The sequence below is a fragment of the Desmodus rotundus genome, chromosome 1 (genome assembly GCF_022682495.2).
Source record: "Desmodus rotundus isolate HL8 chromosome 1, HLdesRot8A.1, whole genome shotgun sequence".
NCBI lineage: Eukaryota > Metazoa > Chordata > Mammalia > Chiroptera > Phyllostomidae > Desmodus > Desmodus rotundus.
The window spans coordinates 42,978,006-43,000,911 of record NC_071387.1 but is presented as its reverse complement, the minus strand read 5'-3'; the positions used below and the strand labels follow the sequence as shown (position 1 = coordinate 43,000,911).

General features: G+C 42.3%; 1 protein-coding gene across 3 annotated transcripts in view; it reads left to right on the top strand.

Moving 5' to 3' along the window:
• Positions 1-22,906, top strand: part of PCSK5 (proprotein convertase subtilisin/kexin type 5) — a 421,805-nt gene that overhangs the window by 363,604 nt on the left and 35,295 nt on the right. For 2 of the 3 annotated variants that reach the window (XM_053923627.2, XM_045191524.2), the window contains exons 25-29: positions 9,519-9,561; positions 12,124-12,260; positions 13,107-13,307; positions 18,586-18,666; positions 22,651-22,734. In XM_053923627.2, the coding sequence (XP_053779602.1) occupies positions 9,519-9,561; positions 12,124-12,260; positions 13,107-13,307; positions 18,586-18,666; positions 22,651-22,734 (546 nt within the window). The remainder of the gene's footprint in view (positions 1-9,518; positions 9,562-12,123; positions 12,261-13,106; positions 13,308-18,585; positions 18,667-22,650; positions 22,735-22,906) is intronic. The other variant, XM_045191544.2, reaches the window with a different exon arrangement.

The window sequence follows — 22,906 nt, the reverse complement described above, 5'->3', positions numbered from 1 at the left end:
TTCAGGCATCACCACCCTATTATCTTCTCAGTCAACTGTTCGTAATCCCACTAGTGACACTGATCACACAACACTCATTGCGATGTCTTTTTACTTGTTGCATCCCCCAGACCCTGAGTCTAAATCCATATTATAGTAGGAATTAATCATCATTGTAGCCCTAGCATATAGTAGGATTCAAAGTATAGTTGTGGAAGGAATAAATTAATGGTAGGCATAACACTAGGTACTCGGTTTGGGGAGATGAGTAAGATGTATTTCCTGACTCTGGCAGACTAGTTACAATTCACTGCACCCCAATGATAACAGCATCAGCATCGATACAAAGTTTATCAGAAGCTCAGAAAAAAGCCTTGTTCTGTTAGGAGAACTAGAGGACTCAAACAAATAAAAATGCTTCCACACTCTTAGGACATCTGAGCTGGGCCTGGGGCCAACATCCCCTTCTGGCGCTGATATTTTATGATTCCAGGTCTTTCATCAAAATTTCAAAGAACTTTCTGCCCCTGTTTTAGTGTTTTTCTGAAACGAGTGATGCTCTTTCATCCGCCAAATTTTCGAGTCCTCTTCTCAAGGTGTTTTCTTTCTTCTTACATACTATGTCTCTTTACTCTTCTCCACAGACTGAGAGCATTTTGTTTTTCTTGGTTATTCTGCAATTTCACTATGTAGATTAAAAAAATAATGAGATATATATATATATTAGGTTTTAATCTCTCTTTTTGAATTTAAAAATCTAAAGCAATCATATATATATATTTATGCTGTTGTTTTAACCCTCCTGGAATGTTCTCAGGCATTCTGTTGTGTTTGAATATCGCCCCTCTTCTGTTCTCTCATCATCTCTTTTTGGAACTTTGGCACCCATTAGACCTTCTCTAACTTCTACATCTCTTACCACTCTTCCCTGTTTTTTCTCTTGGAACTGAATTTTTTATCTTTTCTTTGTATCATTGAGCTTACTAATTTGCTTTCTGCTATACCTAATCTACTCTTTAATCTAGCCACTTAGTTTTAAATTGGAATTTTTATGTCTTTCACGTATAGAGGCTATATTTATTTAGATCTTTTCCATATTGTTTCTATTTTCAAGAAGTTCTTTTATTTTTAAAAAAATTATTGAATATTTGTTATTTTTGCTTTCTGTGTCACTTTCCGAGTTTATAGTCTCTGTGGGCCTGATTCTGTCACCTGTTATTTCTGTTGACTTTCTCTCACAGTGCTTGATTTCCTTGTGTAGTTTTTTAAACTGTGACCATTTTCCCGGAAAAAAAATACCTATGAGGATACTGTGAGATTTGGGTTAAGATTACATGTCTCCAGAAAGTATTTGCATTTGCTTCTACCAATTGCCCCTGGGATACTACCCACCTGAGACTACTTTAGAGTGAATTTTTCTTTTTGAGATGTTCCAGAACACTGAGATAACGTGAATTCTGAGTATAAACCTATATGCAGCGCAGCTTATGGTTACAGATTCTCAGAGGAGGTGGTGGTGTTTAATCTACTCAATGCCAAGGCTAAAACCAGGATGGTTCTTTTCCTGTCCTAGCCAGTTTATTTTTCACTCACTGGAACTCTAATCCTTGGGTTCCCATTTCGGTCTTATATTTTATCTGGGGATGCTGACTAGAATAAGATTGCTTTAGATTTTTAAATTCAAAAAGAGAGATTAAAACCTAATTAAATGGAGAGACAGAGGGAGAATCATAACTTGGTCTTTTGGGGCTCTAACCAAGTATTTCTGTGGAGTACCAGAGTAGAGATTTGTCTATTTATTCTACATTTTGCCACATCATGTTTTCTTCTCTTTGTTAATCACTGTCCCCTCCCCAGATTGCAAACTCCTTGAGGACAGAGATTGCCTTTCTTATCTGTATATACTCCTTATAATATCCAAAGCAGCGTAGGGACTATAGTACACAATCAGTTAAGTATTTGTTTATTGCCCCTAAGTCAATTTTACTGCTGAGTGCTCCTCCTTTCCCATCCACCTAGGTACTCAAGCCACCATCGGGTGTCAGCCTATTTATTCACCTCCGACACCTTATCTAATCTTCATGAGTTTACCTTTCAGTTTCTCTCAAATCTGATCTTTCTTTACTAGTGCAGCCACATTCTCAGTTTATCCCTAGTCACTTCTCCTCTGGTATACTTCTGAAAAGAGTAGTCCTTGAAGGTGTTCCACAGAATCCGAGTTTTACAAGATTTACTAGATGAATTCATTTCTGTAGTTAAAGAAGTCATTTTCCACAATGACCTTTTCAAGTCAGTCAGATCACATCAAATCTTTTTACAAAGCCTTCGTGGGTCCCCAGCACTGTTAGACTAGAATGCAAGCCTCTCACCCTGGCCTATGATACCATATTTGATCTGACCCTGCACGTGACCCAGGCCTCGTCTCCAGATTCTCTCCCTTTTGCTTTGTCCCCTCCAGCCTCACTGATCTTCTTGATGTTCCTTGAAATGGTCAACCTTTTCTTGGCCTCTGTCTGGAACACTCTGCCCTCAGAACTTCCCATGGCCAACTCCTTGTTAAAATTCAGATCTCTGCTCCTATGTCAGTTCTCGAAAAGCTCTCTCCCTCACTAGCCTATCTAAATTAAGGCCTCTCTTCACTCTAGTCTCATCACTTTCTAACTCTTTATCTGAATATAGGTACTTATCTGTGTATTTTTCTTCTTTATTCAATGCCTATTTCTGGGGCATCTGTTATGTACCAGGCAAATCTCTTGGTAGTGAAGCACAGGAAAACAAAACAACCTGTCTTCACAGAGATTGCATTTTAGTGGCTGTTTCACACATTTATGGAAGTTTATAATTTATTCATATCTAATAATTATCTAATTTTCCCTTTACTGTCTTCTTCCCCCTAAAATGTAAGCTGCAGAATGAATGAATAAGTGAACGAACCTAGCTGCAGTGAGCTATCCTTGTAGGAACTCAGCTACATATATTCATCCATTATTTCCACCTGCTAGTCAGTCTAGGCAAGGATGGAAATCCAAGAAGAGCCTGCCGATTACGATATTCCATTTTGGGAATCAGAGGACTTGGTAAAGTCTCAAGTCCAATAAAAAACTGAGCCCTCTTTCAGCCAACATTTGTAGACAATGATTTAGATTATTTATTCAGGTCTTTTCTACTACTGCTGTGTCCCTCCAGGGGGTTGTGCCCCGTGGTCAGCTGCACCATTTGCACTACTGCCAATTCAAATATTTATTCACTGTCCTTGGACACCAGTGAGCACAAAACAACTGAAAATCATCAAAAGTCTCCCAACAAAATACTTTGTATCCCAGCACCATGGAACCTTCCAGAAAAGTATTCTACCTTGGCAAAGCTATCAGAGGGTCCATTTGTATTCCACTGTTAATTATTTGAAGTGATTCTAAGTACAAGGCCTATTTGAATTATGTACTTTTTAGTGCTATTTGGGGCTTATAATTAATTGCACTCTTTGGGCACATAAACCACCCAGTTCATTACTCTTGGGTGGACTGAAGAATGTCAGTGACCCTCCTACAAATTTGTACAGCGTCATCTAATAACTAAGTTCATATTTACTCTGGAAGAATATGCACTGTTGACAATGTGCTTGATTATCTCCCTAAACGATGTAGGTATGGGCTGCTTGTAATGCTTCCCTCCCCTCAAAGGGAGCAGTCGCACATCTCAGTATAGGGCGAACGTTCTGCTGATCCTCCTGCAAGGTTGCAGGTGCTCATAAAGGGAATTAAGAACACTTGGCCCAAGTGACAGCCTCTGATCTGCTTCGTGAGTCCGAGGCAGAGCCAAGAATAACTCCATTCCCTAGTCATCTGCCTCCTTTACTGAATCCTATCAGAAAAACAATTCATATTGAAAGTGAATTTTTAGAAAGGAGTTTAACAAGCCTCGGCCACTGTTTTAGCCACACCATGTGGAGGAGTGTCAGTCTGGCCCTGGTGATGCAGGATTAGGCTGTGCTGAGAAACACAGTGTCAGAGACAAGAAACCAGAGGTGGGCAGAAGTGGGACAGAAAATGAAGAGCAAACCCGAAAGGCCGGCTGCCTCAGGGAGGGTTTGGGGGAGGAGATTATTTCCAAACTCGTGGCCAAATGACCCCGGGGGCTCCTAACTCAAGCACTTTCTTCCTTTCCTTAATAGCAATTTTTTTTATTCTAATAAATTTTGTAACAACATTTATAAAGAAAACACTGAAACACATATGTGTGTTTTATATACATGCACACATAAAATATATTTGTGTGTGTGTACGTACATACACACACACAACATCAGACCGAGATAAGTATCGTTAACACTTTAGCTTTTTGGGCTGATTTTTGAGAGTCATATCTATAGTCTATACATTTAGATAGATATACATACATATTATGTACAAATCTATTAGATGAGTTACTGTTCTTTTTCACATAGCCTATCTATCATGAAAATGTTTTCATGTCATTAAACACTCTTGAGAAACAAGGTCTGAATAGCTAAATACTAGCCCGTCTTGTGTAAATGTGCCATGTTTTTAAAACCTATTTCCAACAGACGAACTTTCAGGTTGTCCTTCACAGAGACATGATCCGTGGTTATTTTCACCTAGGAAGTTTGTTTTGGGAACAAATTTATGTACTAAAGCTATAGAGAGTGGCGGGAAAAGTAGAATCTAGTCATATCATTCAAACACATTCATTCGTATCTATCATAAAACAGCACGCACTTATCGTTAGTCAGGATACCCTGCTCTTCCTGGATGACTGAGCCTTTTGGCTCCATCACCTTCCCAGGTCCAATCACCTATATCCTAGGTTCAACCAAATTTGGGACTTTATTCACCTTCCCAATGCCTCCCACAGGTAAGCTACATATTACACAAAAATGATGGCTCTGTCCATACTTCATAGGTTTCTAGCCCTGACAACTCTCCAAGCCCCATGATAACAGAAATCTAAAGCAGTGATTTTCATACTTTTCTGATTACCCCATTGGTTTAAAACTATCAGCATATGCCTTCAATGCATATATATGTGTGTGTGTGTGTAAATTATTTATATGTACTGGTGCACAAATATGTTACATACGTTAAAAAGATAAGCTAAAGTAGAAAATTTAAGAAGCTAACAAAAATAAATGAAACATAATTTGTTTTTTCTGCAGCCCAATGAATTGCCTTGCACATTTCTCTTTGGAGACCAGTGACTCAGGCCACACCTAACCAAAATGCCACATCTGAGCTAATGAATTCATACATTAACCTCCCAAAAACTGTTTTCACATTTGGTTCCTTACAAATGGAAGGAATGGCTTTCTGATGGGTTCACTCATCTGCATGTATATAAGGACTCCCTGCACTTGGCTTCTCGCTCCTCCTTCTTAATAGACAGAGTATGTGTTTCTAATTAACTTGTTCACCCAGCATTTTTAGGTTGGGAGATCAGTTGAAAATACAGATATGAGTGAATGTGTTTGAATGATATAACTAGATTCCACTTCTCCCACATTTCCACAACTCTCTATAGCTTTAGCACATAAGTTTAGTACAAGGTAGGTGCTGTTTTATGAAGCATTTACAGCTGTGCCCTAAGAGGTCAAGGTAGAAAGAGCCTAATGGGTCCAGGACGCCTGAGAAGGAACGGAGGTAGGTAAGAGCCCAGGAGCCGCCCAAAAGGTCAAGTTTAACATGCCCATGAGTCAGTAGCTCAGGCAGTAACCCAGAAGGCCTTTGCAGTAATGGCACAAGCACAGACAGGTTTCGATGGGCCATGGTAGAGCGAAGCCTGGCTAGCATGCGGTGTGAGTGAAAGGCCTGCAAGCCTGAAAATGAATCTTGAAAGAAACAGCCAAAGGTAAGGTAGGTGCACTCCAACATTAACTTTTCCCCACAGTTTTGCAGTCAGTCAGTTTTGCCTAAACAATATACCTAATCCATGGTTAATTCTGGCATCTAGATATTTATTATATGATAAAGGGCTACTCTTAAGACACAAAGTTTCTTCTCTCTCCTCCAAACCAAAAAAAAAAAAAAAAACCATACAATAAGGGCAGTAAATTTAGAAAAAGCAAAATAAGAGTCATTTTTGATTATATGTCTCTTTAATTGTGTGACTCAAAGTTTATGTAAACTTTAAAAAATCATTGTTGTCTGGACATTTTTAAAAGTTCAGTTTCACCTCAAGTTTAAACTACCCCTTTCCAGTACATTTTGTGAGTAAGATGTACGTTGACTCCTCACATAGCCCTGATCCACCCACAGTCAATGGCAAAGACTACGTGCATTTCTTGTCAGATGACCACTGCAGGTGACGTTGAACGCAGGAGCCAATGTGTCCCTGAGGACAGTGACTTTGCCCTGACGATCGCCAAGGAAACAGAAGAAAGATGGTGTGGAGGGTCATGAAGACCTTTCCAGACACAGTGGACATTGTGGTCCTGCCCACCCCACCCCATAAAAATGAAACCATAAAAATGAATTTCCTCAAGAAAGAAAGACTATCCCCACACCCCATCTTGACAAGGCATCTGCACACACATTCTCTTTAGCGGGCGTGTCAGCAGCTGGAAGCCAGAAACTGTTTCTAAAGGCTTTTTTCCAAATGTGCGAGGCTAGCTCCGAATTCTGACTGTACTTGCCCCCTCCCTCCTCACACTAGGCTTTCTCAGCTCACAAGTTTGACAAGGTCAAATAACCACAGCTATTTAAACATCCTACTTTGGATAACACCTTCCGAGACAGTTAACAATTCTAGCTTGTTTAGACTTAGACTCTTCCATTCCTCACCCCCCACCATACACACACACACACACACACACACACATGAATCCATCTTTCTCCTTAAGCCACCCCTCCTTACCGTCCAGGTGCCAACTTGACTTAGAGTCAACTTGCAGGTTTGGGATTGTTACTTCTCCTTAATCCCACAACAGCTGCCTCTCAGTGGTTGAGCTAAATCCATTTTGCTTATGTCTGATTTGTGGGTCTTCTGGGGTGGAAATTTTTTACAAAATAATTCTTACTCTTTAGAAAAACTAGTAATAATGAGAAAGACTAATGGGAATACATAAGCTGTTATAAGACAGTTCCTGTCCTATGCATTATTCATTTATGCAAACTGTTGTGAAGCTACCAAATCACTGTGCAACTGGGCTGGAAAAGTGTCTGGACTCAAGATTATATTGGATGCCTATTTGTGAGGCTTGGTTCTACTTAACATTTTCATCAGTTGACCTGCTTAGAGGAGCAGAGAGCAAGCTCATTAAGTTCCTAGATGGGAGGGATGGCTAAAACATTAGAGAGCAGGATTAGAATTTCCCAGTCCTTGACAAATTAGCAAAACTGTTAGAGTCAAATGTGTTCATCAGGGACAGGAGAGGGAAGAGTAAGTTGTCCAAATGCAAACCGAGCAGTAGCTACTTACTTAGGAGGAGAAGTGAAAAGAATATAGATGCGAACACAGACTCACAGCAGGAAATAAGCTTATCCAGCAGAACCAGCAGTGTTCACCAGGGTCTTTGTGACTCCCTTGAAATGGACTCAGATCCCTCATCGATGGACTGTAGAAGTGGAAAGCATTTCAAAGAATTCAAAGAATTTCGGAGTTTTTCTTTTTCATGGTACCTCTAGCTTCAGACTCCTGATTCTACTTCATTAGCCTGGCTTCTGGTTCATGTCACTGCCCTGCTCTAGTTGCTCTATCACAAACTGTGCTGACCCAGACATGAAAACCATTTTCCTCCCATGAGCAAATCATGGCTGCCTGCAGAAGGGCCTGGCTATCTCCTTGGCTATCTTGGCTCTTGTTCAATCCATCCGATTCAACTTCTACCCCAAGTTGTTATACAAGCTGTTTTCCTAAATATTCACCCTAAGTTTTCACCCTAAGAGGAACTCCAGGGCCAGCCATTAAGAGAATAACATTTGCACTTGTGTTAGCTAACAAAGGCGGGCATCATGACCCAAGCAGGCTCTAGCCAGGGCCTGCAAACTTTTTCTGTACAGTAAAGTGACAGACAGTGAATATTTTCTCTCTGTTGCAACTCCTCTACCCCGCACTGCATCAGGAAAGTATTCACACACAACACACAAACAAAAGGGCATGGCCAGATTTGGCCCCGGGGTTGGCCATCGCTTGCCAACTCCTGCTAGACTCAGCTTCAGAATCTTTGACTTTCGGGAAGACTTTGCAACCATATTATCCAATCAGGCCACTTCACAGCTGCAGAAAACAGGACCCAGCAAGTGCAGCGAAGTTTGTGCAAGTTCTCAAGACAGTTAAGTCAAGGTTAAAACTTCAAACTAGGAACAGGTAGCCCAATTCCCAGGCCAGTGCCCTCTCCATTGCAAGATCACTAGGCTGCTTCCAGAAGGTTCTGAAGATCCTGTGTAAATGGTAGGGCCTCTTCTAAAAATGTTTCCACTATAACTTTTGGTGTAATGCAGTAGCTGTATTGTGTGCGATACACAAAAGTGCCGTCTTTACAACATCCCTAGGACGCCCCAAGATGAATGTCTGCCTGAAATTTGGGTGAGGCTCTACCAAAGGGCAGACTTTGTGAAATCCAAATAGAGCCTAGGGTAGGTCTAAAAGAAAGTTCAAAGAGCATCTCCTTAAAAAGTTAAAGGGGACATAAAATCTTCGTGTGCCCGGAGGAATGCTTTAAAGAGGGGCAATTGTTTTCCACCTCCTACTAGAATGACAAGAGCCAGACTGGAGAATAACAGATAAAAAAAATTTTAAAAAACTTGCTAGAGGTAACTCTGTTACTCCCAATATTTGAAGACCAGAAGAAGTAAGTCATAGAATTCTTCTAATAATTGGATCTGGGGTTGGCATGTTTTAGGGAGGGTTAGGACGGAGGAAAGTAGACTGAGTCAGTAATTCTCAAAAGTCCTTTCTCTCTCATGAAGTCCCCTGAACGCTGTAGGAAAGAGTCCTTCTCTGAGCCCACAGGAAAACATTGAGCCATTATACTCAAGGAGAACAGGACAGTTTCTTTAAGAAGGGTGTAAAGTGTAGAACCCAAAGTGGATACTGTATTGGAAAGAAAACAATTGTCCACTGTCTGTCATTTCAAAGGAACCTCCCAGATAGCAATCCCTTACATCGGCAGGCATGTGGGGTAATTCATGGGAAACCCACCACTCAGGGTTAGAAGCCTGAAGCCCCTTTTCAAGTGTGTATGTGTGTGGATATGCTTGATGCCTTTACCTCATCAGAGACCAGGAGTTTCCCAGAGTGGATGGTTCCTGGTCTGCAATCTGAAGACCTGGTAACTTGCGTCTATTCCTCCTTGAAAGTCAGGGCCAAGTATCTGTGAGAACTTTACAAGATTTGACAAAGATAAATCATAGCACATAGCTTGGTACTAGTTAAAAATGGTGCCTTCTGTTCAAAAACCACTTCTGGATCGTGCATTCCACAAAACTATCCCAGAAGATTGTTTCAAGCCACAACTTTTCCAAAGACTGTTTTTCCAAATGATGAACACTTTGTGATTATTTTTCATTATTATCATTCTTTTCCAGATGATCCAGGAACCTGCACATCCTGTGTTATGGGGTATTACATGTAAGTCTGGCCACCTTTTTCACGGCACTGACTTTTCTGCAGTTGAAGCATTACCGACTTAATCCTAATTTAGTGATAAAAGGAAAGAGGCCTTGCAGCCTGGAACAACTCTGCCCTGTCAGGCTATTAATGAATAATTCTTGGATTTAGCAATAAAAGCCCAGCTGTTTTCTTGCCTGGAAAGGAGGTCTTCTCTTTCTTGGTTCTGGAAGGCAACCAACTGACACTGATGTCTAGGAATCTTGCCATGGGTGACCAAGATTCAGACCTTGCTGGTTCTGGACAGACCTTAATAATAGACCCAACCCCAGACAAGTTGTTTCCAGACGTCTGCACGGAGACCTTGTCCTTAACAAGAGTCGGACGGTCCAGGATGAAGTCAGGTGCTACATTAGCGCTCAGTCATTCCCTGGGTAATGAAAGACACAGACCACCAGGTTAAATGAAACATGGATAACTGTCACCCACAAAGTTCTCTATTTCAAATCTACAAATCAAACATGGCATGTCTCAACGTCACCTCCCATTCCCAGTCTAGTTTCCCTTCCAGGGTACATTGGTGCCTATCTTGGAAGAAAAACTAAGAAAAGAAAAGGGAGATGAAAAGAAAAGAAAGGACCAGATAATGCATAGGCCGCAGAATTCCTCCCCATCATCTACGAACCGGAGAGTTTTACGATAAACTCTCACATTTCTTTCTTCTCTTCACCTTTCCAAAAACATTGTCAGGAGCACAGGGTCAATGTTATCCTCCAGAAAAGAAAAATGAAGCTCAGAGAGGCTGTGGGTTCTCTCATGATGCACCACAAGCTAGTTGTAGCAGGGGGTGGGGGGTGTTATATTCGCGTCACCTCAACTTGAATGGGCTCGATTCCAAGAGGCTTGAAATGTGGCAGTGGGCAGGAAGACGTTAAAAGGGGTGAGGTGGACGGGAAGAAAAGGGAAATCCAACAAGCTGAAACATATTAAAAATGACCAGTTTACCTTATCATTACTTAACCTTATGGTTTTAATTCAGCTTTCCCAGAGTTGCCTATTATTCTCTGCATTGAGTGTGTCTCTACATTACTGTACTCCTGACCTACTGATTTAAATTATTGTTCCATTTAAATGGGGGGAGGAGGGGTGGAGAGGAGACTCCCAGACTTGATTATTAGAAGGTAGACCAGATGACAGTAAATAAGCAAAAAGGAATTTGTCAGCATGTTTGTAGTTGGCATTTACCCAGCATTCAGCCTGCCAGAGATGCCCCAAGCAGAGATGAACAGCAGAAAGGCAAGCGTTCCTTGATGAGGTCTATGGTTGGGGGCACAAACTGTTCCCTGCAGGGCCAAGGAAGGAGGACTTAGACCCAAAGAAATAGTGCCCATGTAGAAGTGGGTGACTTCTGTGTCCCTTCAGCCGAACTCTACCCTTCTTCACTTTGATACTAGAGGACACCCCTTGACCTGCACCAACTTCCTCTGTCACCTAAGAGCATCCTCTGCTAGTTTGGGGCCAGTCACATCAGCCTCTCCAGCTCCCCAATGCCCTCGAATGAGCATGTTTCATGAAACCATTTGAGAAACAGAAACAGCAGAGCCTAGAATAACTTCATTTTGTTCAACGTCATTTTGTTATAACATTGATGAGATGCCACTGGAACTTAACCCTTACATATATCAATTAGCCTATTCCATTATATATCATTTCACTTGAAGTTGCAGAACCTATCAACCACAGTAAGTAAGCACCTACTGTATACTAAAAAGGAAATGTGCAATATCACTAAGAGTAAAATATGTGATATTTAGTTCAAGAAGCACACATCTATAACCTTTTAGAATATTTAATGACTTTCAATACCGCTAATAAAACAGTCTACAATAGAAGTTGGTATGGAAGAAATGCAAAGCCTGTCTCTGATACCTTGCTGATGCTACAAAATTCATCAAAGAGCAAAGATCAGCTTCATTCCACTCCCCCTTCACATGAGCCTATAATTCAGTGAAGTATTCTGCTGTAGAATAAGAATGCACAGTATGTGTAAAAGTATGTATACATAAAAACTCAGGCACTTCGATGTTGCTGTTAATCTTGTTACACTAAACTGTTCAGACTGTGCCGGGGCAAAAGCACATGAACTGTCTATTCAAACAGACCTTGGTTAATATACCAGTCCCACCTTTAACCTATGTGACTTTAAGCACTTAATCCTGAGACTCAGTTCCCTGATCTGGAAATTAAACATAAGTAATAGCTACCATATGGGGATTGCATGGAGGTTTAAATAAGCTAATACTTGACACATAGTCACTACTCCATACATAAATGTCAGCACCCCTTTCTTCTCCCCAGCCTCCTCTCAGCAGCCCTGATAAGGGTGCTCCACGGTCCAGAGGAATGTGGTTTATGACTCCTTTGGAAGGCACACAAAGACCAAGAGGAAGTTTCACCCTTGAAACCCAAATATCTACACCTGTTAAAAAGCGATGTGTAGACATACATAAGGAGGTTAAATTATGGTGGTCAAGAGAAATACAACAACAGAGCTCATGGAAGAACCTCTATCTTCTCCCCTAGGTTTAAACACCACTGTTATAAAGTCTGTCCTGAGAAGACCTACAGTGAAGAATCTGAATGCAAAGCGTGCAACACCAACTGCTGCAACTGTAACCGGAACGAGTGTTACTGGTGTGAAGAGGGCTTCTTTCTCTTGGGTGAGCCTGAAAATGGCGCCGACAAAGTAAAACAGGGTTCCAGAGCTCCACACAGAAATAAGAGAGCTGTGTGACTGGCTTCGGGGTCCACGTCTGCTGGTGCCTCTTGTCCGAGCAGAAATGTTTCATTTGATTTGAAAGTAAACATTAGCCAGGACAACTTCTTCCTGTTTCTATTACTGAAGCCAGGTCCCTATTTCACTAATTGATCTCAAACGTCTCCAAACTGATGGAAGCAAGAGTGAATGTGGGGGGCAGGGGGCACGGAAGACAGTGCTTTGGAATCTAAGTCACCTGGGCTGTTCAGAACCATGACTCTTTCCTGGAGACGTAATCTACGTTGTATATTCCTGAGCACTGTGAAAGCTAGACCAGACCCTTTGTCTTAGGTTTTGGTCAATTCACTGACTCTGGTGAAAATGGGTGGTTGGGAAGGAAATACACTGTGAGTCCTCCAGTTACAGAACCCACAGTCCAGTGAGTGCTCTTGAATGCTTGTGGGGGCCCATGCATCAGAAGGCCCAACATGGCCTCCTGTTGTTCTGTTAGAGATTCATTTGCTCTGTAGAGTTTCAAGAATGTCAAGTTTTTTATCATGCTCTCAACCCTTTGAGCTGATAGCCAGTGTAAATTCTCAATTAAAAGATGGCTTTAAACGTCAGATTTTTAAAGACACACCTATTGGTCGAAATAAGCTAATGCCATCCTGGTTTCTTTTAAAACAAAGTCAAACAAAAATGTTCCTGAGCTTCCCTTGGGCCTGTTTAGAACTTGGCCCTGAACAGAGCACTGAGCTAAACCCACCAGAGTCCCACCTTCATGCTTCCTGTCTGTGTTCCCCTGTAGGTGGCAGCTGTGTCAGGAACTGTGGCCCTGGCTTCTATGGCGACCCAGACATGGGCGAATGTGAGCCCTGCCACCGAGCCTGTGAAACTTGCAGTGGTCCTGGTTACACCGAGTGCAGCAGCTGCCAAGCAGGGCTGCGGCTGCTGCATGGGACATGTGTGGGTCCCGCCCAGACGCAGATGGAAGGCAAATTCTGGAATGGTATGTGTCTCTTGAGAGACATCACAGGTGTCTAGCTGCCTTCTTGGCCTCCCTCTCTCCTTCCCTCCCTCTTTAACCCTTGCTTTTGGGATGCCAAGAGATGAAGGCTGGGCAGTGAAATGAAAGCTTGGAATGAGAATCAAGATTGGGTCTCTTTGATGCTCGAGGCAGGAGAGGAAGGAGGCTGTAGCTGGCATGCGGCCAGGAGGGAAACCCGAAAGGGTAATTTACGATCAGTCTGGGTGGTTTCCACCAGGCTGGAGCAGACCTCTGAGCACATAGAGTCATAGAGAGAAATGGCCTGACCCTCATTTTCTTGAAGATTTCAGAATAGCTTCAATCATTCATGTATCTCTTCATAAGGTAAAGGAAACTGCCATTAGGTAGGCCGTTTCCGTGAGGCAAGGAGGAGCTGCTCCAGTGTTGGGACTACAGCCGAAGCAGCTGATCTGCCTGGGCAGATTGTTAGAATCACCATCTTTCAAGCTTGCCTTTTAAAAGTTGCCCTCTCCAGTTGCAGGGGGGGAAAAGAGGGTCCTGAGAGAGGGCGGGAATGAGGAAGAATGTGGGAACTTAGACTCTAACAGTAAAAGCCTGCAAGTGTTCATTCCTACCTGAGTCTTCAGCACAGGCCTCCTCACCTTGGAGCCTCAGTCACAGGCTTCCTTGCAAGGTGCTCACAAACTTCAGTGGCCTCTTCATGCCTGAGGTGGTCAGGAAACAAAACCCTCTTCTTGCTGGGAAAATCTGACTCACTTTCGACGCAGAGATCCTCATGCAAACAAGAGATGCCCTCTCTCTGATTTTGAGGCACAGATTTGTTTAAAAGGTCATTTCAGTGCAGAAGCAACAGCAACAGAAAAGGGGTCTGCTCAGGGCGGGTCTTCTAACAGCTGGAGAATGCGAGAGATCTGGGGCAGGAGAGGCTCTTGCTGGGTTTCAGAGCAGGGACATCAGTGGCTGCTGTCCACTACAACAGCACTGCATATGTGACAAAGGAAAGGCAGCTCAGAGACCATCGCAAACCCAGCAGCCCAAGGCCACAGAGAACACAGGCCGATTTCAGAGACAGAGCTGGGAGGAAAACCATTCAATGCAGACTGGGATATCTTCCGTGAATCATAGTTGAACCAAAATGCTGAAAACGAGTTTGTCTGCCATTCAGGCATGTAAGAGGCAGTGTAGGCCAAGGGGGAAATAGTCTGGTGCTATGTTTCTAGCTCAGAACATCTGTATTTTATCTGGCATCCAGATGATGAAAAAGTCCAGGGAGCCAGGAGGCAGAGCAGACTTGATCTCCCAAAAGATTACACGTCCCCCTCAACTGGACTACGCACTTTGCAAGCACAAAACAGGCCTTGACTGCTCCCCTTTGTCAAAGTGCCACGCCCACCACTCTGCATTTTCTACTAGCAGAATGCAGTGTTTTTGAAGAGAGAAAGGAATTAGTCCATTTGGGGATTTAGCACTAATAAAGGATTCGGGAAGCAGATAAGAATGTTTCTCGTGGCTGGACGAAAGCAATAAAGGCAAGGACATGGCTGCACTTTTCCATTTCTATGATCTAGGAAATAAGACAGGCAGACGATTAATAGTGAGAAAAAACTGTTCCTTCGCTGAAAGGTAAGACTCAGCTTCCACAGCACAGATTAGGCACCACTGAATGGACAGTGAATGGGAAGGGCACCCCATGAAGCCCTGCGAGTATCTGAGTCGAGACCTACATCTTTCTCCCCACTTCTTTTCCTTAAAAAAAAACAAGGTGGAGGGTGTAACGGGAGAGGGGGTGAAGGTTTCAGAGAGCATGCACTAATCAGCCACACCTTTAAGATGATAGAAGGCAGATTGTCGTTCTCCTGGGTCAACTTAGAGGGAGCCCAGACAAATACAGAGCATTTCTGAGAGAGTGTAGCTGCCTGGGTGACACCAGCGAGACGGTGGGTGGTGGTTTTAAACACAGATGCAGGTCCAGGTAGGGAAGGCGAGATGAGACAAACTTCGGTCCTTTCTTTCACCCACACTACTCCCTAGTGCAGTGATTGTCAACCTTTGTCATCTCATGGCACACGTAAACTAATTACTAAAATTCTGCAGCACCCCCCAAAAATACGTTTTTTGCTGATCTGACACACAAAAAAAACATGTACTAGTTTGATTCATTCATACTGCACAGCTATTGTTGTGTTGGCTGTGGTCATTTTTTTATTTGAAAATCTAAGGGAAAAGAGGTCAGTGTCCCTGACTAAATAGTCAGGTTTTGCATGTTTTAAAAATACTTGCAGCGCACGGGTTGAAAAATCGCTGCCCTAGTGGAAACAATAAGATAACGCTCGCACCCAAAGACTGTGACTGCCCCCGGGTCTACGTCTGCATGTACCGGGGAAGCACCCTCGAAATAAAAATCCAGCCAGAGTTCACTGAACTCCTCTTTTAATAAGGTGGCTATGAACAATGAGAGTGACAGTGATGAGGGGCCGTCATACTTCAACAGAGTGGGAAGACCTCCCACACCAGTGCAAGGATGGAGAATTCCCGACACACCAACCGGGCCTGGCAAACCCTCCGGCCTAGACTAAGTACTCTCCAAAGAGAGCTGCTCCACTCTCTATTCTTCACGCCACCAAAAGGCGCTGCACAAAAGTATAGATCACCCCCAGGTTCCAGTCACTGATTTATAAAGATTAATTAGTCCAGTAACAGTACCAATATTAAGTAGGCTGCTAACGGCTTCAGCAGTGACTCCAGCATCACACAGAGCTGCCACTAGTGGAAATGTTCGGGTGTGGCAGGCCATGGGCTCTGAAAGAAGATAATGGACTCAGCTGGTTTCCTGCAACCATTGCTGGGTATGGAAACAGTTTACTCCATTCCTGTGAAATCATTTGGATTTTGTTAAGTGGTTTTTCTCCTGGTGGTGCCAGAAAGTCCTCCATATTTTCCCTACCCACCTAGTCCCATCGGTGATTAAAACCATGTTTGTAGCAGGCTCTAATTACATATTCTGATGGTAGTCCAATCTACAAAGCACAGATATGGTGAATTAACTTCCTATCTTTGACCATATCCTAACAATTTATCACTAGCCCCTCTTTTGATCTGAATTCCTGTGCTTTGAGAAAGACTGGAATCCCAGTCAATCACAAACACTCATGTGTGCAAAAAATCTCTACACTGGGAAGTATGTTACCTAATAGTAACTAAACATCAGAGAACCTTAAAGGTGCCATGAAAACCTGATCTTTACAAGGCCTTTATAGACGTATACGGTTGCCTCACGTAGAAATGAGTGCAGAAGACATGTGTCTCGGTAATTTGACCTTTAACCTATTGGTATGAAGAAGCCTCGTGCATCTGGCTGCGCTGATTGTTAAAGATCCCAGAATTTTACAAGTGGGTGAATTATCGGCAGCTTGAAATTAGCTGTGGTGGGAGTATTTATACCACAGAAATTGGCAAATACAAAAAAATCAACTTCTTTGTTTTGTTTTGGATTCCAAAGATCCATCTTACCAGTATAGCACTGCTTTGGCATCTACCAAACAATTTTACAATCCAAACTAATTATTAAAACATCCCTCTAACGAGTGAGAGTTAGGCATGCCTGAATTCAAATCCTGACCCTGTTCTTCACTAGCTACGTGACCTTGAACAAGTTACACATCCTCTCTGAGCCCGTTTCCTCATCTGTAAAATGAGAACGTGAAACTACCTCCCACAAGGTCACTTTGAGAATGAAATGGAAGAATACACATAAAGCTCCGGCACATAAGATCACACAATAAAAGTTAACCTATTCCCTAACCACTTAACCTGGTCCAGTTTTAACACGTGAAACACTAGCTCACTTTCAAAACAGCCTTCCCTAGCTCAAGAAAAGAAAATTGGGGGCCTAGAAAGTAGCCCAGGTCTGGGAAAAAACGTCCCAGAGAGAAGGCGGCAAACAATGCTCAGATGGGACGCCCGATACGGGGCGGAGTCCTGACTCAACCCAGAATGTGTGCTCGCAAAGGTGTTGATAGCAGCTTCTTTACTGGGTGGGCCAAAAAGTTCATTTATTTTTTCCATAAAAGACACAGTTTTCATTTTCACCAATAACTTTATTGATTTGGATATTTGAGTATGTCGGCTATCTCCCCCATGGTATAACATTGATTGTTCTCAACTAATGTCTTGATTTGATCGCTATTCAACTTCAACTGGTCTACTTGACCGTGGAGCATCGTCCAGAGAGAAATCTCCAGCATGAAACTTCACAAACCACTTTTGACATGTTCAATCATCTCAGCAACTTCTCCATACACTGCACAAATCTTTTGCATTTCAGTTGTGTTTTTGCCTTTCTTGAAATAATAAAGCATAATATGCCAAAATGTTGCTCATTTTCCCCCATCTTCAATATTAAAATGGCTACACATAAATTCACCAATTTTGATGTTTTTTAAAAAAATGCATGCTGATATAACAGCTGTCACAATAAAATCTAACAAAATTTTTTCAAATGCAATTAAAGATAACTAAGCGCAGATTCTTTTAGAGCCACATTACAGAAAAAAACAAATGAATTTTTTGGCCAATCCAATATAATAACAAAGGTTAAGTGAATTATGGTTCATGGAAATAAATACACAAACCATTAAAATGATGTTTATAAAGATTTTTTCAAAGATTTTATTTATTTCTTTTTAGAGAGAAAGGAAGGGAAGGAGGAAGAGGGAGAGAAACATCAATGTGTGGTTGTCTCTCGTACGCCCCTTACTGGGGACCTGGCCCGCAACCCAGGCATGTGTTTTGACTGGGAATTGAACCGGCAACCCCCTGATTCACAGACTGGCACTCACCACACCAGCCAGGGATGTTTATAAAGAATTTTAATGGCAAGATAAAATGCCTATAAGATTTATAATATTAAATGCAAAGTGTAGAATCAGTACTAACAACATTGACCCTATATTTTCTGTTTAAAAGAAAAAAATAAGTGAATTATGGTTCATGCAAATAAATATACAAGCCATTACAATTAATGTTTACAAGGAATTTCAATGGCAAGAGAAAATATCTGTAAGATTTATAATATTAATGCAAAGTATAGGGCCAATATTCCATATGCAAAAGCTGTAGATGACAAATGTACACACAGGTGTAATGACACTCACATATAGACCATGTGCCAAAGTCTACGCAGCAGACATTTCTGGGTGGTAAGATGATAGGCAAACTTTACCTTCTTTATCCTTTTGCACTAAAAAAATAAAACACTTTATTTTTTTTAATAAAAAAGAACCTGTGCTCACTTCAAGCCCATCTTTGGTGAAGAGCCTGCTGCAGGAGCGACGAAGGTGGAAGTTTCAAATCAAAAGAGGTAACAGGGAAATAGGGAGGAGAAGGCAATCACAACAAATCAGGAGTCTCTGTGATTTGAAACCAACCCAGGCGCCTGGGCAGCCAGAAGCAGGTGGGATGAGGAGATCGTGAAAGGAGAGACCACAGCACAGAATATAAGTGGTTCTCATCGGGAAAGACGGGAGGAAAGTGAGCAGTGACCTTCAACAGCGTTCTAGAAGGAGACTTCTAGAGCATTTAAAGACATTCCTGATGTGCCAAATGGCTATGCCTGGGAAAGGGAGGCTACCAAGAAAAGCCTCAGTCCTTACAGCTCTTTAGTAGGCTGGAAAAGCACTTTCCATGTCCTTAGTCCTGCAGCATTATTTAAAGTAGCAAAGAATGGGGAAAAACTAACTGGTTACAATAAAAGACTAGAAAAATGAGGTATGACACATCCATGCAATGGAATACTACGGAGCCATAAACAAGAATGAAGAGGTTCTTTATGTACTGGGAAAGAATGCTCTCCAAAATATACTGAGTTACAAAAAAAAAAAAAAAAAGAAAAAAAGGCAACGTGACAAACTATGTGAATAGATGTAGTTTGTATATAAAAAGAATGGAGAAGGGATTGGGACAGAGGCTTCATGATATATGCTTTTTGTACATTTTGCACCATGTGAGTATTGCTTATTTAATAAAATAAAATACAAAGAACCCCTGTTTATGTAGTTGAGCTATAATTATTTTTGAAGAATGAACACTACATCTTCTTGGTCAAGGTGATTTTTGGTTTTGAGGTCCTGTAAAGTCTATAATCTCTGGAGCAGGAAAAAAAAGAGAAACTATGATCAAGGTCAAAATGTACTTGTTGAGATTAAGTCACTAATCTTTTATGATAAAGTCCTGGCTGGGCAGGACTATCCATTGCCAATGCTTAATTGCTGTTAACTGTGTGTGTAGAGTGCCCTCTAGTGGAACCATGAGAACATTACAGAATTTTATACTGAGTGTACCCCAGTAAAATAACGAATTGCCAGAATGTGAAATGTGTAATTGCAAATATGTGTGTATGTGTAGATACATGCATGATATTTTACACAAACATGAAAAAATTAATAAAACTTCCTATCTTTGTAACTATAATGTTTTAGCATAAAAATGATAAAAGCAAATCAGCCCATGGCTGGGACATATATTGAAGATTTTCAATTTCTCAATGTCTGACAAATATTATCTTATTATTTTTTAATAACTGCTCTCATCCATTAAGTAAGCATCTCTTTCCCCAGCTTCCCTGGGAGACACAACTGACATAACATAGGCAGTTTCAGTGTGTATAACATGATCTGCTGCATGCATACACTGCAGATGGTCACCATAGTAAGATGAGTTAACACATCCATCACCTCCATTGTCAGCCTTTCTGTGACGAGAGCTTTTGAGATCTACTCTCCTAGCAACTTTCAGTTATACGATACAGTATGTTTAACTACAGTCACGAGGCTGTACCTTGCCTTCCAAGAACTTACTCGTCTTAGAACCGGAAGTTTGTACCCTGACCACCTGCATCCATTCCCTCCGCACACACCGCCCCCTCCCCCGGCACTGGCAACCACCAGTCCACTCTGTTTCCATGAGTTTGGGCTTCGGAAGGTTCTACATAGAAGTGAGATCACACAGTGTTTGTTTTTCTCTGTGCTTCTCTCAGCACAATGCCCACAAGTGTCATCCATGTTGTCGCAAATGGCAGGATTTCCTTCTTTTTATGGCTGAACGTCACTCCATTGCATATACAGGGTGGGGCAAAGTTGGTTTACAGTTGTTCGTATGGAAAGTAATAATAAAAATAGAAGAATAAACTCTGTGTTTTGCATACTCACAACTGTAAACCTACGTTTTCCCCACCCTGTATACACCACATCTTCCCCATCCGTTCATCCCCTGACGGACGCCTCGGTTTTCCCACATCTTGGCTACTTTAAGTAATGCTTCAGTGGACACTGTGCAGATACCTCTCTCAGACAGTGATTTCGTTTCCTTCAGTTACGTACCCAGAAGTGGGATTGCTGGGTCATGTGGTAGTTGTTTTTAATTTTCTGAGGAACCTTCATGCTGTTTTCTATAGTGGCTGCACCAGTTGGCGTTCCCAACAGTCCACGGATGTTCCTTTTCTCCACGTCCCTCACCAGCACACGTCTCGGGTCTTTGCTAACAGTCATTCTAACAGGGGTGCAGTGATATCTCATTGTGGTTTTGATTTGCATTTCTCTGTTGGTTAGTGAGAACTGATGTTAGCAACCGAATTGTTGCTCATCTCTCTGCTGCCCTCTTTTTTGGGTTAAGAGATTTGTCAGGTTAAAAGGATCTTCAGGGAAAGACTCAATGTTTATGGACCACTTTTGTGAAAATCCCATTACTAGCATTGCTCTGCACAGGGCTAACTGAGCTCTTAACAGGTCCTCCCGGGGAGATTTCATCAGTCAGTCTCCTAGAAAACCAGGGCAAATTTTTCTGTCCAAACTAGGAAAAAGACTGCCACATAGCATGGCAGGATGGACAATCACATATACCCCCATATCTAGACCCATATCCACCCACTACCTTTGAATCTAGTTTTCTTTGTAGTAAGGCTCTAGCTAGTTAGCCATGAGCGCCGTCATGGAAACCAAGCTGTGCCTCCTGGTGCCACTCCAGGTATAGAACAGAGGAAAGAGAGAGGGAAAATAAAACAAAGGCCTCAGAAATGTGGTGGAATGATAAGAAATAAGGAAATCAGGAGAGAGGAGAGAGATGAGGCAGAAGGCACTACCAATTGCTAACCTGCTATGTGCCCACTTCACGCACATTATCTCATGTAGTCTTCACAACAGTCCTGTTAGGGAAGAATAACTTTCTCTCATTTTAGAGACACAGAGAAGTAGGACTCTGAGACTTTAATCACTGTATCCATGGTTACCCTACCTAAGCAGCACAGCTGGGATCTGAAGGCAGGTGTGACCAGAGAGCCAGCTCTGCCAGACTGACTCTCAGAAAGGGAAGAAAGGAACTGCAAGGCAAGAGAAAGGAAGGAAGGGAGGGAGGGAGGGAGGGAGGGAGGGAAGGAAGGAGAAAAGGGGGGACGGCGATGCCAACATAACACCTGACTGAGGGTCAGGGTCATTCCTATCACACAGTCGGAGCTAGAACTTCTATCTTTTATTTTCCCATGTCAGGGAAAATTTCCCCTGAAATTCAGTCACTGCCCTGGCGTGTATTGTTTGAGTGATGTCACTGAGGCTACTATGTATGTCTCTGAAACTTCCCGTGGAGTCACTGACTTCCGTGGAAAGCCTGCCCATCCAGTGCTCTTGAAAGGAAAGAGGGGGAAATGGCTCCGCTGTTTCCCAGGTTGGCCTGCTTATCACAGGACCAACCAGAAAGCTGGTGGGCGGCTCCATCTGGGTGATACTTAGCGACGAGCTGGGGCAAATTTAAGGTGAGACCGATCTAGGCTGCACTCCACCATGGCTTCTCTGAAGAACACAGAGATCCAAACATTGACCAGTTAAGAAATCTTGTTCCAAAGAACAAATAAAAAATAGTTTTTCATGAAAAACACAAGGAATTATCGGTGATCACCTCGGAGTGAAGAAAACTGGCCATCTAAGAATCACAGGGAAATAAGTGATTATCTTTGACTCAAAAACTTGTTCACGTATTCACAAACACAAGCATACAAACACTCACACATTTTTAACATGTGAAAAAAGTAACATTTGTCAGTTCAAATATCTCCTCAGTACTGGAGGCTATCCTGTGTCTGGAAGTCTGCAAAGAAAGTCTTGAAAATCACTTGTCAATGAAGTAGTGAAGTCCACATGGTAGGCCACGGCCTGGTGCCAACATTTAGCTAATGCAAAAGCGAAGGGACTCTATTTGGGGCAGGAAGGGAGATGAGATTGCCCATGAGATCTTGTCCAGCCATGAAATACTGGGGACCTCCTCGAGGAGACTGACTTCTGTTCCTTTCCCTACACAGATATTTCGAGAAAACAACCGCCTTGTCATTCTTCTTGCAAAACCTGCAATGGATCTGCAACCCTGTGCACTTCATGTCCAAGAGGTTAGTGTGGAGTGTGACCGGAGGAGGCAGTGGCCAAGCCCATTCACCGTAACCTACGTTTGTTAGCATCTTTACGTAAGGGGTGCGCAGGACGCGATTGAATCCCATCACGTGTTCCTACCACAGCACTACTCTGGAGCAGCACAGGACCCCGAACACTGAGCTGTAATAA